This window comes from Copadichromis virginalis, linkage group LG11, assembly GCF_057382275.1.
Source record: "Copadichromis virginalis isolate Kocher_CV1m ecotype Utaka linkage group LG11, C_Virginalis_male_GT1.1, whole genome shotgun sequence".
NCBI classification, from domain to species: Eukaryota; Metazoa; Chordata; class Actinopteri; order Cichliformes; family Cichlidae; genus Copadichromis; species Copadichromis virginalis.
The window spans coordinates 11,194,449-11,213,033 of NC_140628.1; the positions used below are offsets into that span (position 1 = coordinate 11,194,449).

The window sequence follows — 18,585 nt, forward strand, 5'->3', positions numbered from 1 at the left end:
CTGCTATATCTTCAACAAACTTCATTATCTAAAGAAGTCATCTACTTTTACTTTGACTAAAACGAATGAAGGATTTTGTGCCTTTCTGTTTCAGCTGCATTTGAGAATATTAAAAACATATTTGATAGTACCAGTGTTGCTGGGTCAATGTTTTTATAACCTGAGGTGTGACTGGAGGAAACAGGTTCTCTAATTCCACTCTGGGCTGGAAACAAGGAGCCTTGTTGCATTTCAAAACTTTACAGAGTGTCTCTTATCTGTAGAGTCATACTAGGTTTTGGGGTAAAAACTGCAAAATAAATTGGTTTGGTTTTGCCAGAGTTCGTGTTAAAAGGGAGTTTTTCCTTTCCACTGTTGCCAAGTGGTCAGTTGATTGTTGGGGTTGTCTCTCTATTATTGTAGGGTCTTTGGAATGTACAAATAGATGTTTGCAACACAAGCCCTGACTGAACAACAACCAGGTAAAAAAGTATTCTCCAGAACTGCTTGGGACCTTGTAATAAACATGTGGATGTGTTTATGCTATAATCGGGATCAAATCAAAAGTGAGATAACAGCAAACCATATTAAATAACAGATGACTACTTATCACCTTGATGCATGAAAAACAGCTCCAGCTCTGAGAAAACATTCACAACCCAAAAACTCATGCCCACTTTAACCACCAGGAACACTGAGATTTTTAATTTGACGAACTGGAAACAGTGTAAGGTGTGCTTTGGCTAATTTTAGCAAATAAATGGTGTTTTTTTTTAGCTTTCTGTGTGGGTGAACAGTCATGTTAACCACCACTCAATATGATTGATAGTAAGGTGAGGCCCTGGCTTGTACTACAGGGTGGGCCATTTATATGGATACACTGTAATAACATGGGAATGGTTGGTGATATTAAAGTCCTGTTTGTGGCACATTAGTATATGTAAGGGGGCAAACTCCTCAAGATGGGTGGTGACCAAGTTGGCCATCTTGGATACAACTTTTGTTTTTTCAATAGGAAGAGCGCCATGTGACACATCAAACTTATTGGTAATGTCACAAGAAAAACAATGGTGTGCTTGGTTTCAACGTAACTTTATTCTTTCATGAGTTATTTACAAGTTTCTGACCACTTATAAAATGTGTTCAATGTGCTGCCCATTGTGTTGGATTGTCAATGCAACCCTCTTCTCCCAAAAAAGTCTAAGGGGGTCAGATCGGGAGACCTTGGGGGCCATTCAACTGGCCCACGACGACCAATCCACTTTCCAGGAAACTGTTCATCTAGGAATGCTCGGACCTGGCACCCATAATGTGGTGGTGCACCATCTTGCTGGAAAAACTCAGGGAACGTGCCAGCTTCAGTGCATAAAGAGGGAAACACATCATCATGTAGCAATTTCAAATAACCAGTGGCCTTGAGCTTTCCATTGATGAAGAATGGACCCACTATCGTTGTACCCCATATACCACACCAAACCATCTCTTTTGTTGTTCCAACAGTCTTGGAGGGATCCATCCAATGTGGGTTAGTGTCAGACCAATAGCGGTGGTTTTGTTTGTTAACTTCACCATTCACATAAAAGTTTGCCTCATCACTGAACAAAATCTTCTGCGTGACCTGAGGGTCCTGTTCCAATTTTTGTTTTGCCCATTCTGCAAATTCTGTGCGCCGATCTGGGTCATTCTCGTTGAGATGCTGCAGTAGCTGGAGTTTGTAAGGGTGCCATTTGTGAGTAGCTAATATCCACCGAAGGGATGTTCGACTAATGCCACTCTCCAGTAGAGATGGCACGATACCACATTTTTATGTCCGATACCGATACCATAAATTTGGATATCGGCCAATACCGATATGAATCCGATAGTGTGTTTTTTAATCAATAAAACTGTTTTTTAAATATCTTGCTGCTTTTTCATACTCAAGTTAAAAAAAAACCCAAAAAACCCACTAAAGCTATTCTGTTATACCTGTATGCAAAAAATACACTGCACCCAAAATATTAAATAGTTCAGCAATACTGATCAATCTAATACACTTAAACCTACTCCATCATCCCTATTCTGGTATTTTAAAGAGTAAGCAACCTAACTAATAGGGTTCTAAAAAAATAAGGAACCACCCCCCCACCCTCCACCTCATGATGCTTAATTGACGTAATCAACTTTAATTTGATGCAGTGTTAAATAAAATGCCACTTTGGTTGTAAGATTCGGTTGTATTTATTAAAAGCGAGACATTTTAAATGAGAATAAGAAAGAAAAGTATGTCTTTGTGCCCCCTTTTCCCTATTCATGCCCTATCGGCCCCCCTGGCTAAACTTTGCTAGATCCGCCCCTGCACAGTTACCAGCCGTCAGCTGCATAGAAAAGGATCCTGGTCTAGAAAGTAATATTAAATAAATTCTAACAACAGCTTATCAAGCTTAAACGTGCTGCTGTTGTTCAGCCGCTGGTTTCCTCTTTCTGGTGCAAAGTGGACCAAAAACAAAGAAGAGAGACGGACTGGGGACAGAAAAGCCGATCAGCTGATCGTTAATCAGTTTCACAATTGAAGTAGCAGCAGGAGAGGGAGGGGGAGAGAAGAGGCAGTCGCTTCATATGTCGGTTATTAAGCTTAAGGTGGGAATGCTTTACAAACATTCAGAGATAAACTTACACACTTGCTTTACTTCTCTCTGGGATCACTTCCTGGGAGATGAAATGGTAGCGAGGCTACAAATACACACAGCCGCTCTATCACCTGAGGCATACTGCTGCAACGTGCTACGGTTATGAGCCGAGTTATGCCATGTCGCAAGTTTTGTGAGGTGCTTTTTTTGATATTTAATGGATCGGATTACATTTTTTATTTCTCTCCGATATCTGATCCAGTAATTTACGTCAGTATCGGACCGATACCGATACGTAATATCGGATCAGTCCATCGCTACTCTCCAGTGACATGCGGTGAGGCTGTGGGCTCTTGCTGAATGAAGCTAGGACAGCCACTGATGTTTCTTCATTAGTGACAGTTTTCTTGCGTCCACATTTTAGCAAATCCAACTCTGAACCAGTTTCACGAAACTTAGCAAGCAGTTTGCTAACTGTAGCATGGGAGATGGGTGGTCTCATAGGGTGTCTTGCATTGAAATCTGCTGCAATGACCCGGCTACTGCGTTCACCAGATATCAACACAATTTCGATCCGCTCGTCACGTGTTAACCTCTTCGACATGTCAATGGCTGTGAACAAAGAGAAACCTGTAAATAACTCATGAAAGAATAAAGTTACGTTGAAACCAAGCACACCACTGTTTTTCTTGTGACATTACCAATAAGTTTGATGTGTCACATGGCCCTCTTCCTATTGAAAAAACAAAAGTTGTATCCAAGATGGCCAACTTCTAAATGGCCACCATGGTCACCCCCCATCTTGAGGAGTTTGCCCCCTCACATATACTAATGTGCCACAAACAGGACTTTAATATCACCAACCATTCCCATTTTATTACAGTGTATCCATATAAATGGCCCACCCTGTACTTTTAAAAAGTATGGACCTGTGACTGCCTTGTGACTCTTTGGACTCACATTCTACACCTTGTAAACACAATTATCAATTTTTTCTCTTTTTGTGTGTATTTTTTCTGGGCAAACACAGTGATGTGCTGACTTCACACTGTAGGCTGGCTGCAAGAAAACAATTCTTGGACTATTGTAACCCCAAAGAGAAAGTTAATTCCTACAAATGGGATCCACAGGTTGACTTGGGCAATCTGTCTGGTAGCTTAAAAGACCGTCTATTTTTAGATGGTTCAGGGAGGGGAAGGCGGGGGGTCGATGAAGGGAGGGAGAACAAGAAAAAGTCCTGACAGATGTGACACTGCAGCAAATATTCATGAGACCACTCGTTTTATTTTTTTTTAGGAGCATGATGTGAAAAAACTGTGACCATGGACTTCCCTGGTTGAAACAAGTAATCTTCAGCCACATTGAAAAGTTAGGAGCTGAACTCTCACCCAGTGCCTTCCAGGCGAGTGGGAGAGAAAGGAGTAGAGTGGATGAAGAAGTGGAAGAGCTGGAGGAGGGGGAGTGAGGCTCTTCTCCTGTGGCTCTAAGAGCATTAACTGTAGTGCGTTCTGCTGGTGACAGGGCTGTCAGGGTCAGATGACTGCTCAGCCTGATTAGACCAGCTCATAGCAGATCCTAAGCCCAACACACACTGCACCTTTATACCAAGGTGGATCTACGAGCTGGCACATTCAGTACGTCGCAGTTGAGGAGGCCAGAAGGGACACGAGGTGGATAGTTTAGTGTTATAGTGGGGCAGAGCTAAAGGTTATCAAGGAAACATTTAACCTTCTGCTGCTGCTCCTTCCTGCTTGACTACCAGGACCAAAGACTGAAAGAGGTGTTGTTTTACTGTAACAAGAAGGCAGAAGAACTGGTGTTTAGCCAGTGTTTGGAGATGACGCTGAAAAGCTAAGCGGTAAGAACTAAAGCACTCTGCATTTGTTTTGTTGCTATATAAATAGGATAATTATATAGTGTTTCCCAATGCTGTCACAAAGCCAGAAGTGCAACACCCTGCATTCTGGATACGTGATGCAGAGAATTATAGAAAATCTCCATAAACATTTTTATCCGTGCTATATTGCTGCCACAGACGGTGAGAGAGAGTAAAGCAGAAGGGTACTGTTGTTCCTACAAAAATCTGATGTGTCATAGAATCACACACTAGTACAGATGGAGCTAAAAATACAGCTGCAGGTATTTAGAGTCTACAGGGGTTTACTATAACAGGCAGTCAGCTGGCTGTATGTCAGCACTCAAACTGTTGTAGAACTGCTGCTGCTGCTTCTGCAGGACTTTGGTGTAACTGCCAGTCAGAGCCCTGTGGATTTCCCCTGTTCAGCAGACAAGCTGTCCTCTGAGGTAAGAGGGAAGTTAAGCTTCCAGAAAATAAGTAAAAACGTAGTTATTTAGCACAACTTCTTTTTCTGAGTGATTTGAGTGATTGAATCTGATGCTCTTATCAGCTAACTGGAAGTCAGTAAACGAATGTGTAATCTAATCTGTTTAAAGACCACTACTATCCGTTTCATTCAGCTTTACATTTCAGACCTTGTGAAGAAGTAGCCATAAGGTGGCTCTAAAATAATACTGAGATCCATTTTAGCCTCTCTGTGTCCTGATCCACCATGTGACAGTGAAACAGCTAGGCAGCCAGTCTGGAGACATGCCTATTTTTACAAACCAAACTACACTCTAAAGTAAAAGTGCCAATTGGCTTTAAGGTTTAACTGGAATTACTTCTGTCTGTTTCTGTATGTTACCCTCATATGAAATCATTCTACTTCAGATGTTTGCTAAAATTGTGAACAGTTGACCTTTTAGTTAAGTTTAGATGCCTTAAAACAGGTTTCTGTGTACTCACAGAGTGTCTGTGACAGTGCCAGCTATGCTGATTTGCAAATTAGCTTTTATCCTGTGTCTCCGTTGCAACTTTGGTGCCCTCGGGTCGCACAAGGCTTCAAGTGAAATGAATGTTCACTTTTAACCAGCTCAGTGGAAAATAAGCGACCTCTATCCCGATTAGCGGTGACACAGGATAAAATCCTAAATATAGATTGTCAACAACTTGGAACTGACTACCCTCTTCTGGAAGAGTGAGTGTGTAAGTCTGTGAGTGATTATGTGTGTGTGTGTGTGTCTGCGTGTGTTGTCAGTGCAGAGGCCAAAAGGTGACCAGAGATTACCTCTGGACCTTCCTTTGTTGTTTATTTGATTGCCTTGTTTGAGTGGTAGGTAGAATTATTTGGAAAGCTAAAAGTATGCTGCATTTTTATGAGAAATATTATTAAGATGATTCAGTGCTTTGTTTTGAATCATACATTAAGAAGAGCCTAACACAACTTATATCTGTACTTTAGAGAAACCGCATTATAACTAACAAGCAGTGTTCATCCTAAATGCTTTCATAACTCTGTATGTGCTGAACTGCTGAACAGAGCCTTTTTTCCTGAAAATATATTAAACTGATATGCATGTGGGGTTAAGGTTCAGAATAAATCAAAGCAAGTTACTTCAGATTCTCCACAGTTTCACAAAATATTTTTATCTTGTCTTTTTTTGTGCCGAGCCACAACAAAAAACACCTAGGCTAGATTAATCAGAGCATCACTTTATATGAGAATTTCTGCTCATTTTTTTCTTCAAAGCTAACTTAATTTTGTTGATATTGTACAAATGTCATTATCATCATCAAACAATATTATATGGGTTATATTGAATGTCTATGTTGGTATGTCTTCTTAAATAAAGTTGAATTATATGTTTCTTGAAAGTATTAGTGTCGTTGAACATGTAATTGAGTTGTGATCTTAGTATATGGCAACCTTGATCTTGTTGTTAATTTAACATTAACGAATTAAGTTTTTACAGGGACTAGTAGTAACTAGTAACTACTCCCACATTTTTCATTCATTTTCATTCTAATGCCCCACGATTATCTTTAGTGTTTCTTATATCTTAATAAATACACACCCTGTGTATTTAATTGGTGTGTCTGTTCTTAATGTGTCATCCACTAACTAATCAAAAGGTGTTTTATCCTCTCTGTCTAATAGAAGGTCTGTATTATCATACTGTATGAGTAAGAATATTTATAATATGTGTGAATGCTTATATGTGTCTTTTAGATCCAGTGTAATTGGGTGTAACTGTGATGCACATGTAATAAAATAGTGTATATATGGCAGCATAATATAACTGGGTTATATGGAACTGCAAAAAACTGAATATGTGCTAAATTACTAAAAGGACCACGATCAGTGTCATTTCAGTGGAAGCTGACTTTTAATATATTTTGTATTTCAGAATTGCTGGTTGATGGAGTTTGTGAGGCGAAGTGGTGACTACTGCCACGCCCAACACATTTAAACCCCATCTGGGATAATGCTGCACCATGTAGTCCTAGGGTTATGAACCCTACAAGACCACTGGCCTTTGACCTCTGAACCTGTCAGCTCATGGGGTAACAAGCGGAGCCTTGACACTGAAAGCTAACAGGAGAAAGACGGAAAGAGAGCGTGACTAAAACTGAGTGTGGTCAAAGAAATAAAAACACAGAGAAAGTCGACACACTGTAACCTTCTGGACTATAGCAGACTGTTAACTGATGGGATAACAATCAAGACTATAGGACGTCAGACCTGGGAAAATATCTGAAAATAGGAGTTCTGGCTCACCTGGAGATCAAATATAAACTGAAGACATAGCTGCTAAACGCAACAGCTGGAGCTAAAGGTGAGGAGTCAATGACCTAAATCTAGTAATGCATCAACACTTTCTTAATATTTCATGACATTTCATTGGTTGTATGATTCAGTAGAAATTTCTTTAAGGCAGTCAGTATGAGATTAAATGATTTGCCTTTCTTGGAGAGTAGGTTTTACTAACAATGATGCTTTTAACTTCTAGGTCTTACATGGAAAAAATGACTTCTCTGTTTTCAGTGTTATTGAATTTCACCTAAGATCAAAGTCACATATTTCCTTCTCTTGCTCAAAGTGCTACTTTACACATCAACAATGTTTTGGTGTCTTAGTCTAAGTTGCCGTATTTTGTTGCTGACACTTACCTGATACTCCTGGAAGAAAATGAAGAAGAAATTTGAAAAAAAAAATGAGAAAGAAATGTCACTTTCCAGAACTCACTCACTAGCTTCTGAGAAAAAGAAAGAAAAAGTCTCCAAACCCTGCTGTGAACAGTTACATGCATTAACTATTTTTCACTGTTTTCAGGAAGTGTTAGGTAAGCATACATTATGGTACAGCTAAAAACTCAGGAAGCCATTTCACTTCCTGTTAATCCTATTAACCATCAGTCAGAGGCAGCAGAGAATACTTGCGAGCTAAGGCTCTGTCAGTTGGAATGAATGGAGCTAAACTGCTTAAATGACTCTACACCAGCTTCTAGTATTAGTATTCACGGATTAAAATTCTCTTATTGGGTTATTTTACTCATTTCCTTTCATTATACTTACCAGAAAGCGAATGCTGCCGGTATAAAGCTGGAATTCTGATAATGCATGCTGATTGGTCAATTAACAAGAGTTTATAGTCTGCTGATGGCACTAGTTTCCAAATGACAGACATTAGAAACATAGTTAAGCTTAAGATGTGATGGTTGATGTTGAGTGCTGCTAGAAATTCTTTGCAGCTTGTCAAATGTGTGAAATCAAATGTCATAAAATGCCTTATGGTGTTGGGACCTCCCTTAATATTTTTAAGTATTAAGTATTGTAATTGTAATTGTAATAAGTATTTTATTAATAATAATAATGGATACTTTATTGATCCCCATGGGGAAATTACTTGTTTTTCTCTGCATTTGACCCATTCACTCAGTGAAGCAGTGGGCAGCCCACTAAGCAGGCGCCCGGGGAGCAGTGTGTAGGGACGGTACCTTGCTCAGGGGTACCTCAGGGTAGCCGTTAAGTGGATTCGAACCGCCGACCTTCCGATCATGGGGCGACCACTTTACCTACTGAGCTATCCCTGCCCCTATTACATTTACAATCCAACGCAATCTAAAAATGGAAGTATATCTATTGATTTTGCTATTGCAGTTCTGCTCAGTGTTAATAACTCTTTTTATAAACTACCAGTGATGAGAGGAGATGTTACAATCACTATTTAATCAACATTTTCAAACAGCTGTGAAGAAAATGTGCATGTTTTGCAAAGTTTTGAAGACCTTTAGCTTAGTACAAAGTGGTATTTTACTTGTAATTTAATTACTTCATCTCCAGTTTTTCAGTTTTCTTTCCTGTTCATGAGGGAAGTCCAGTTTTGAGCTTGACCAAGTGCATTAAAATGAGGTTCAGCATCTGGGGTGGAAATGCAAAGGAGAGACCCATTAACCGCAAATGCATCCGAGAGCTCTGGAATATCTTTGCCTTTCTTCTCACAAAGCTCTTAATTTTTCTCTCAGGTCCCATGCAGTACTCTTCAGCACTTTACCCAGGCTGAGCTACCCAGCAGCTGTGTGGTAGCCTATGTCACCATATTCAGCTTCATGCTCCTGCAGAAGTACAACAAACTGTCTTTGATTCAGTCCTCTTGCCCCAATGAAGTTAGCTATTTTAGCTACATCAACAATGTGGTTAATTTTCAGCGCTGCGTTTACACTGCCAATTTGTGTCATTTAAGCCCCGGCCTATCCAGACATACAGTTACCTGTGTGAATAAATCATTCTCTATCGTAGTCCCTCTGCGAGAAATCACAAAGCTGGTCTTGACTGCTCCATCCCTGGATGTGTAAAGCTTGGTTGCTTTTGCACCTTTACTAGCAAAGCATCTAGTGTCTGTCTTCGTTCTGCATCAGTCAATTTCCTGTGTTTTTCTGCATGTTTAGGCTCATAATGACAATTTAAATTGTTATCCTTCAACCCAGCAATCTGCTAACCACAAACTAAGAACACAACTTTATCTCTGATTTTAGTAAATAAATACTTTTTTCTTTTTCCGCCCCAAACACACATCTCATAAATGTTTGCTCTGTGAAGTTTCATTCACATACACACACATATGTACAAATGTAAATAAAGAAACAAACAAAAAATGTAGCAATCACCTTTCAAATAGAAGCAACAAAACTGTAATGTGATTTCCAATAAAATAATTTTTTTTAAATGGGAGAAAATGAATGACGTATACCTATTTATATCTTAATTCTAATTTCCCATTGACCACATGGGGTGGATCGGGGAAACCAAAGGGCCCAGGTCTGCATTAATAATACATTCTACTGATCACATTATGACAGACCTACAACATGGACTAAAGCTGCATAGGGTCCTATTCTTTCTGGATTACCTTGTGGGAAACCCCAGTGAAACCCAAAGTTGAGCTTTAGTATTTTGAAAGTCTTTATTACAGTTCAGCCATTAATATTTACATCTTATCATACTATTACTGGTGTTTTTTCTTGCTTTTACTAGCAAGAAAAAGCACATAACACATAACATTACATAACCAGTCATTTCTTGGCATTTTTTATCCATATTCTACAAAAACAAAATGTGAAAAAGATGACTTCTGGTTTTTACAGGGGTTACACACGCAACAATTCTTCACACTGGTCAACATGAATCGCCCAGCTCCAGTCGAACTGTGCCACAAGAACATGAGATTTCTTATTACACACAACCCAACAGATGGCACACTCAGCTCCTTCATAGAGGTGAGAAATATATGTGAGTATGTGTGTCCTGCAAGGGTAGACAATATTATAATGACAAGCGTAATAAAATTAGGATATTACCTGCATGCTTGTTTCCCTCTGTGATGTCAGCTTGTGTATTGTGACTTCAAAAAAAGTTTTTTCCTCACTTTACCACTTCCAGGACTTGAAGCGATATGGTGCCACAACAGTGGTCCGAGTTTGTGATGTCACTTATGACAAAACACGGCTTGAGAAAGATGGCATTACAGTGGTGGTAAGTTCAGAAACACACACCTTTAATATGAATATTTACTCATTCTATGATCAAATACAGTACACCAGACAGCACCTGTTTGGACTCTCTTTTAGGACTGGCCATTTGATGATGGAGCCCCGCCACCCAGTAAGCTGGTCGATGATTGGTTGAATCTGCTAAAGAAGACATTTCAGGAGGATCCAGGAAGCTGTGTGGCTGTTCACTGTGTGGCTGGATTAGGGAGGTAGGAGACATTTAAAGTAAAAATTTAATTTAAAAATACAGAGGAAGACAGGTGTGTGTGCACACATATAAGTTAGCATCACTGGACAATAACTCATATGTTTGATTTGGAGTGCTTATACTAAAAACTATGACTTAAAGATTTGCCAAGAAACAGATAAGCAGAATTGATTGGACATGTATAGCCTAAAACATGGATTGTGTTGTATTTATACGTGCACACAGGGCTCCTGTGCTTGTTGCTTTGGCTCTGATAGAAAGTGGGATGAAATATGAGGATGCTATTCAACTCATCAGACAGTAAGTATATCCTGTGTCATATTGAGGATAGTTTTTCTTTCCTTTTTTTCACTTAATGAAACTATTTCAGAAACCAGAGTGGTCTTATATACTCTATATCAGGGGTGTCAAACATGAGGATGGGACCAGAATCGCAAGTAGTGCATCAGGCCCACTACACGGATTTAAAAAAATGTGAAGAAGGGCGTCAATTCTGGAATCTTTTTACTCTATTTTCAGAAGTTTTACAGCTTTTGTTTTTGACAAAGACCCCCCACCCCCCCCCCCCCCCCCACCCCCCATTCTGCTACAGTAAATTACTACATACCAAACTTAGAAAGTCTGCTTTGATGGTGGACTTTATCATCTTTTAACTCCTGGTTTGAGAACTAATATGCGGAAATGATTTTGCTCTGTGATTTGTTTTACTGCATCATGGGAGGGTTAACTGTTTTGAGGGCTGAAATTGACCACAGAAGGCAAAACATTTTCTGTTCCGTGCTGTAAAAATGCTTTTATTGCTATAAGTTGGGCATTTTAACACGGGAGCCTATGCTGATTGAAAGTAGCTATAGAAAACAAGAACTGGTAGGATTAAGTACACTTTTTCTATCATAACCTAGAGAGGAACACAATGAGAAATGCAACACAAAAAGGTGACAGAAAAAGACTATTATACTTGAAAGTACAGCGTGCAGTGGAAGATAAAAGGTGTCTGTGAGCTCTCTGTATTTAATGAACCTCTAAAAGCTTTTAAAAGTTCACAGCATTGTGTTTGTGTTTCAGGAAGCGTCGTGGAGCCATCAACAGCAAACAGCTAACCTACCTGGAGAAATATCGATCTAAGCATAGGCTCCGTTTCAAAGACTCCCGCAAACACAAGAACAAATGCTGCATCGTATGAACACATGCACCATGCACACACACACGCAGGCACACACACAGAGACATTTCTCAGGAATTCAGCAGTACAAGGCTTCAGTCATTGTCACAAATACTAAAAACAGAGGCGTCAGTGCCCATGTTGAATCTTAAAAAGTTTTTCTTCTTTGTTTCCCTTTCTTTTCTTTTAATATGTTTTTTTTTATTTTTGCTTATTTGCTGTAAACAAACAGCTGCAGGATGGATAAAGGACAGGAAATCATTTTAAAAAGTGTTATAGAGGATTGTTTTTACAATATAATTCTGCAGGGAATTTAGCTATGAGGTGCATGAGCCACATTCAAATGTTCAACCGAACAAGTCCTGAAACTTATACAGATGTGGGGTGAAACTTTGATTCTGTTGTCCCTGGTGACTGGTTTTCAGCACCTTAAGTCTGACCTGACTTTAATGAATGTTTAACACTATCAGGATATAAAATTATAAACAGTTAAATTTGTGTTTCTCTTATTTTTTCTTTCTTTTTGGGCTTAAAAACCCTTTAAAAACATGTTTTTAACAATTTGGAGAGACTAAAATTTTACACTCCAACAAATCAGGTTTAATCCAAGGGTAATCTTAGCCTGAGGTATTAGTCTCATCCTAGCGCAAATGTTGCTGTGCATTATTAAATTATCCAGTCTAGTTTAAAGTTTTATTATTTTCATATGTATTGGTGTGGAGTTTATTTCAGTTGTATTTTACCTGAATGATGCATGTAAACAATCACTTTGAAAAAATCATTTAAAAATCTGTTTTTGATGATGATGATGATAACAGAGCATGCACTTTTTATGCAAAAAGTAGAGTCCTTATGACAGTCTCTTTTATTGTAAAAGCATCTTCAACCTGAATTGATATACATACATTAAAATGCATGAAAAACTAAATGGACAATGAAATAGGCAGAGGGTGTAAAACTGAAGTTAGGAGAAGGGAAAATGTTAATAGGATCTAGCAACCCTTTGATTTACAATCTTTACCTGAAAGCATTTTAAAGCAAATGGCAAATATTTTCTTGTTCACATGACGTGTGTGCATATTTGTTTGCTTGTGTGCGTGTGTGGGTGTGGGTATATGGGGCGGCCTCTATACATTGTTTACTACTGGGGCAGGCCTGAGCTGACACTTTTTTATGTAAAAAAACAAACAAAAAAACAAGCTGTAAATGATAGTCTGTAAATTTTTTGCATTGTTTAATAAATGTTATGCCATTATCTTTGTATGTAGTGCGTGGTGTTTGTTGTCAGTGTTTGATTACATCATGTAATAATTCAAAGATTCGCTCTTCCTGGCAATTTAGCTGTTGCTAATAAACGAAATATATTGCAGACAAATTCAAAACACCAGAAACATTTTTGTCAAATATTCCTTAAATTCCTGAAATTATTAATTAGTCTGCACTTTTGATCTACTTTGACTATGAGTGCGTTAATGAGTCCTAAATAGTAAAAACAACCACCTTTAATTGCTATGAGCTCTTTATGATTGACTTAACTCTCACTTAGAGCTTCTTCTATTCTTACATATTATTATGTTCAGTGTCTCTTTATATAATATCCATACCTGTAAACAACATGATGGCTTACTAGGGATATGTTGTGAAACACGTTTTTTTCTTTGACAAATATTTTAAAAGAAGAAAATGAAGAAATAAGGAAACCTAAGTATATTTACTGTTTTTGTACAATGACACATTTCTGACTATATTTGTATAAGTATATGATAAATAGCACAGAATCTGTAACACGTTCGTTTTTTTTAATCTCTAGTCTTTTTGAGGCCCGAATGTGCAAGCGAACAGCCAGGGGCGCTTTTTGGTCGCTTCTATCGCCCCGAACGCCTAAACGCGCTGCTTTGCGCTGCAGTGCGGTCCTCCTGCCACAGAGGGCGATGTCTGTTACAGTGCTGCAGCTCCAGCAAACTTCCGCTGGCCTGAAGGATTTGTGCCGCAGATTCGACAGAAATGTGTGTCTTTATTCAGTAAAAAATAGACTCTAAATCACGATTTAGTGAATAAATTTATTCGCATATAGGTTCTGGCCTGTATATAAATTAGTATTACTTCGCTCGTTGGTCGCAGAGGGAAATGGATGGACAAAAAGCAGGTAAGAAATTTGGCTAGCTTCAACTCGAATATGTTTTTCGGGTCTTCATGTTAACTCGGGCCAAATCAAAATAAACAGACGTGCATGGTTAAAAAAAGGGCACCGTTTCATTTGGCGTTTTTTAATATTATGCTCAAACTATGGACACTATACAGAAAGAAAAGTACAAATAAGCTACAAACCGTAACCTGTTACGTTAACACACAGTGTCACCTGACTCCACGGTCAATGTAGTTCCCACACTTAAATCAGCATTAAATGACAAATTATACACGTGTACTTTACTATAGCAATAATTATCATAGAAGTTAACAATGTCTGGTTAGACGATCTGGTTAGTTTGGGAGTGGCTTTTAAGCTATTGTTCCTGTAATAATATGTTTCATTTGAGGTGGATTGGGAGTTGAGAGAAAACCGATTACTTGTTTGTTATTAATCTTTTTACATTTTCCAGCAGATTACATACATGCAGTATATAACACGGTAAAATTAGCCAATATCCACCCCACAGTTTCTCATATTGCCGCAAAATGTATCTTCTCTGTGCTACAAATATTAGTTGATTAACGCATAAACCTCTACGGTACAAGAAAAAAAAAACCACGACGAGATCAACTTATTTAACAAAAGGCTCTGGATATGCCACCTTTTCTCTCTGTGTCCCCAGCTGGTTCTGTGTTTATGTGTCGCCTGTGCAACGTCTTTTCTCCAAGTCGCTCCCAGCTACTTGCACATTGCTCCCAGCTGCACCCTCAGCAGGAGCCTCTAGATGACATCATTATTGCGCTGCAGCCTCTTGTGGCAGATCCTGTGGAGAAGCTGGCAGGTCAGAGCACCACCACATCACCACTATTACTATCACAAAAAAAGACCTTACTCAGGTCTGTAAATGTTTTGGCTACACAGACAATGATTGCAGAATAATGTCTTTGTTGATGCTGTTCTCTTAGGTGGATGTGTTGCAAGAAATGAAAAAAAAAAAAACAGTGCTGCCTTTTTTTAACTGTTCTGTTGGATTATTGGCCCACAGAGACCCCGGTGAAGCGAAAACGAGGAAGACCAAAGGGCTCTACGAAGAAGATACGCACAGATTTGACAGAGGGCACGGCCATTTCCAGCCATTCTCCAGAGAATAACTCCAGAGAAAAAAAGAGAAAAAAGGAGGAAATTCAACAATTTAGTTCAGCAGAAGGTGGTATTGTTGCCTTATACAGTGTAAATCAATCTTTTGTTACCTGGTAGTACTGGTCTGCAGACTGCTAACTGATTATATTAGTTGGATAGCTGGTTCTTGTTTTGTATTCCTGATTAGTAATGTAGCTTTGCTGTTACTAATCTGTGGTACATATGTTTTTGTAATAATGTTTTTTAGCACAAAAAAATGATGGGATATCAGGCCTGGAATGTAGACACTGCCATCGCTCATTCAGCAACAGGCGTCAAATCCTTAAACACATCTGCCTAAGAGAAGAGGATGAAGATGCAGATGAGGAGGAAAATGGTGAGGAATCAAAGGGCACAAATGTGAAATAATTTATCAGCAGGAAAGTCAATGCCTGCCGCAGATGATTTCAAAGAACAGTTAGTTGGAGAGCATGCTAGAAATGTTGCTTGAAGACTGTTAAATCTTTTCACACACACACACTGAAGATGTTAAAGTAGATCTAGCTACTGTACCTAACATTTGAAGTTTATCAATTTAATACACACAATAATTTTCAGGGAGCATCTCTGGTACAGCAGAAGGTGAGGGAACGGAAAATGTGGATCCCGGAGGAGTTGATCCAAACCAGAATAAACACAACCAGACACAATCAGGACTTGATCGAGAAAGCAGTAAGATCACGAATATGGTTTCTTAAAATTAATCATTATTGGAAGAATAATGATCTGATCTATCTTTTGTTCTCTGTTTATAGAAGGGGGAAACTCTAGATCCTTAAAAACCAACCACAGTTGCATCTCCAAGGAAGGAGGCCAAGCAACAGGAAACAAAAAATCTGTTATCAGTGTTGTTCTGACAGAATATGAAACACTTCCAGGTTGGCATTAAAGCGGTATTTAAGCCTGCTTTTACTTTCTGGCTAAAAATGCAGTTTTATGAATAACTATAATACTTCACTTTTAATTCAAAAGGTGTTTTTAAAATGGTTCCTGTAGAGGAAGGTTCAGCAGAAGCAGAATCTGGTTCTATCAAACCTCAATCTCAACCTCAGGTAAGTGCTGAAATGCTGTGGAACAGCAAAGAGTCAGTTCACACAGATTTTAACCCCTTAAAGCCTGAACCATGGAATTGCCCAAATCAGTTTCTTAAATGGAGTGTTTATCGAACCTTCTGACAAATAAAAAAATAAAATATAGTAATTTGCATATATTAATTTTAATTTGTATCATGTTTGCCACATCCAGCTATTTTTGTAATTTATTCCTAAAAAATGTAACGTGCAATTTATTTTGTTTATCTGGGGGTAAAACTATTACACTGATTATGTTTCTAGGAGTCCTAAAAACTTATGTATTAAATACATTACATTTGGCTTTAAAGGGTTAAAATATGTTTTTTTTATGTACAACAAAGTCTTCTAACAAAGTTACACAGTTTAATTTACACATGGTTTGAGACCTCTTCCTTTTGTAACCATGTTAGCCACGTGGTGTTTTGATTTTATGTTGCTCATAAAACTCGAAATTACACAGAAGTAAAATTCAATTCTGTCCTTTAGAAACACAGGATTGTGCACAGTGTTTACATTATACTTACTTTCTGCTGACATCTCTATAACTTGTTAACAGTGTTTTTGTTGCAGTGAAGAAAGTTTTAGTAGTTCAGCTGAATTTGAACTCGTGATTCTGTCCTAAAAAAGATACCGTGTTTGTTGTCCAAAAGTATTTTGTGACATTATTATATTGATCTTTCTGGACATTCAGCACTCTGCAGTCGTCCAGAATGAGTCACATGATGTTGCAAGTGAAGCCATCACAGATAACCCTCAAACAGACCAGGAGCCAAGGTAATTAATAAATTATTAAACCAGAAGATTTCTTGTAAGTAATTAGAAGTCAGTGTAATTGATTTTAGGTGAAATAGTTGGTTTGTGAACATTAACAATCTTTTACAAGATTTTTAAGTTTCTGGTTGTCGCTGTGTGACCTGTCAATGTTTTGTTTTGTTTTCTATTCCTAGTTCTAATCCTACCACAACAACAACGACAAACAGCAGGGGCTTCCAGGAATGTTCTATCAAACAAGATGCTTCCAAGTACTTTTTGAATATTTTAATATTTGTAGTTGTATTTTCACTCAAATGTTGTTTCTTCATATGTGCATCATGTGAAAAAATAAGCGCACCCTTACTGCCTTTACAGAAATTAAGAAAGTAAGTAGCATCCAGGTGCTGCTAATCAAATTCACTTGACTGTTCCAGAGCAGCTGAGAATAGTTTTAAGGCCAATTCCAAACAATTTGTCCATCATTCTACAGAGAGAAAGATTATTTACAAGTATACAAGACAGTTATTAATCTAAGCAGGAGTGGGCGTCCCACTAAATTATCCTAGTATTAGACCACTACATATAATACCTTGCAGGCCTCAGTTAGCATGTATAATATTAAAGTTCATGAAAGAACTTAAAAAAATGGAAGCATGGATTAGGTTACATCTTTTGTAATAAAGTCCTTAGGACAGACAAAACCAGATGCAACATATTATCAACACACACACAGCTCATAGCATGGTGGTGGCACTATGATGATTAGAGCTTCTTTACAGCTGCATGACTTTGCAGTCATTGAGTGGACTCCTCTGTATACCAGAGTATTGTAGAGGCCATCTGCCCAAAAGCTAAAATGTGCAACAGATTAATGATCCCAAGCACAACAGCAAATCTATAACAGAATGGCTGAAAAAAAAGAATCAAGGTGTTGTAATGGCCCAGTCAAAGTCCAGACATCATCAGCCCGACTAAAATGCTTTGACCGGATCTTAAAAGCACTGTGCATAAATGAATGCCCGCAAAACCTCAATAAACTAAAGTAACGCTGTAAAGAAAAAGAGGGCAGAATTCCTTTACAGTGATGTGAGAGACTGTTAAAGTCCTACAGAAAACCTACTTCAAAAATTACTTCAAGTTATTGCAGCTAATGCTAACTACAAAATGCTGGCTCATGGGGTGCACTTAATTTTTCACACGGCAGTATAGACACGACTGTATGTGGATTTTATTTTACACAGTTTTTAGATTTGGGGCTACAGTGTAGCTAAAAGCTTCTTCTTATGTAATATGACAGAGGTTAGGTCCACCCTGTTTCACCATGATATCAACAGGAGTGAAACTGATCAGCTATGAGAAATGTAATATTGTCACCTGCTGTCTTACAGTTTGCCTCAGAGCCACCTGAAAATTTTTGCCTGTGAGTTCTGTAACAAAATCTTTAAGTTCAGACACTCACTGGTTGCTCACCTGAGGACACACACCCAAGAAAAACCGTTTCAGTGTCTGCACTGTGACTACGCATCGGCCATCAAAGGTAAATTAGTCTATAGATTTCAGGATGGCTGCGTAAATGAATACAAAGTTGAAGTTGATCGTGT

General features: G+C 38.4%; 2 protein-coding genes across 4 annotated transcripts in view; both read left to right on the top strand.

The window, feature by feature from the left end:
- The first annotated feature begins 4,071 nt into the window (after positions 1–4,071).
- Positions 4,072–13,103, top strand: LOC146698137 (protein tyrosine phosphatase type IVA 3). 2 transcript variants are annotated; one of them, XM_085473146.1, is made up of 7 exons: positions 4,072–4,446; positions 6,837–7,265; positions 10,074–10,205; positions 10,369–10,461; positions 10,557–10,687; positions 10,912–10,986; positions 11,752–13,103. In XM_085473146.1, the coding sequence occupies exons 3-7, from the start codon at positions 10,110–10,112 to the stop codon at positions 11,867–11,869; spliced, it is 513 nt and encodes a 170-aa protein (XP_085329272.1). In that variant the 5' UTR covers positions 4,072–4,446; positions 6,837–7,265; positions 10,074–10,109; the 3' UTR covers positions 11,870–13,103. The 2 variants fall into 2 exon arrangements, with proteins under 2 accessions (XP_085329272.1, XP_085329273.1); XM_085473147.1 differs by lacking the exon at positions 4,072–4,446 and adding an exon at positions 4,789–4,892.
- A 684-nt stretch (positions 13,104–13,787) lies between these two features.
- The window catches only part of zfat (zinc finger and AT hook domain containing), a 17,368-nt gene continuing 12,570 nt past the window's right edge, over positions 13,788–18,585 (top strand). For both annotated transcript variants that reach the window (XM_085473148.1, XM_085473149.1), the window contains exons 1-10: positions 13,788–13,994; positions 14,662–14,820; positions 15,025–15,186; positions 15,367–15,495; positions 15,717–15,830; positions 15,914–16,036; positions 16,131–16,210; positions 16,923–17,005; positions 17,179–17,253; positions 18,373–18,521. In XM_085473148.1, the coding sequence (XP_085329274.1) occupies positions 13,976–13,994; positions 14,662–14,820; positions 15,025–15,186; positions 15,367–15,495; positions 15,717–15,830; positions 15,914–16,036; positions 16,131–16,210; positions 16,923–17,005; positions 17,179–17,253; positions 18,373–18,521 (1,093 nt within the window). In that variant the 5' untranslated portion in view covers positions 13,788–13,975. The remainder of the gene's footprint in view (positions 13,995–14,661; positions 14,821–15,024; positions 15,187–15,366; positions 15,496–15,716; positions 15,831–15,913; positions 16,037–16,130; positions 16,211–16,922; positions 17,006–17,178; positions 17,254–18,372; positions 18,522–18,585) is intronic.

Bases quoted from the DNA above. Each gene is read 5' to 3' on its own strand.
- LOC146698137 (XM_085473146.1), top strand. From the start codon at position 10,110: ATGAATCGCCCAGCTCCAGTCGAACTGTGCCACAAGAACATGAGATTT. The intron at 10,206-10,368 runs GTGAGAAATATA...TACCACTTCCAG, and splicing joins CACTCAGCTCCTTCATAGAG to GACTTGAAGCGATATGGTGC. The intron at 10,987-11,751 runs GTAAGTATATCC...TTTGTGTTTCAG, and splicing joins GCTATTCAACTCATCAGACA to GAAGCGTCGTGGAGCCATCA.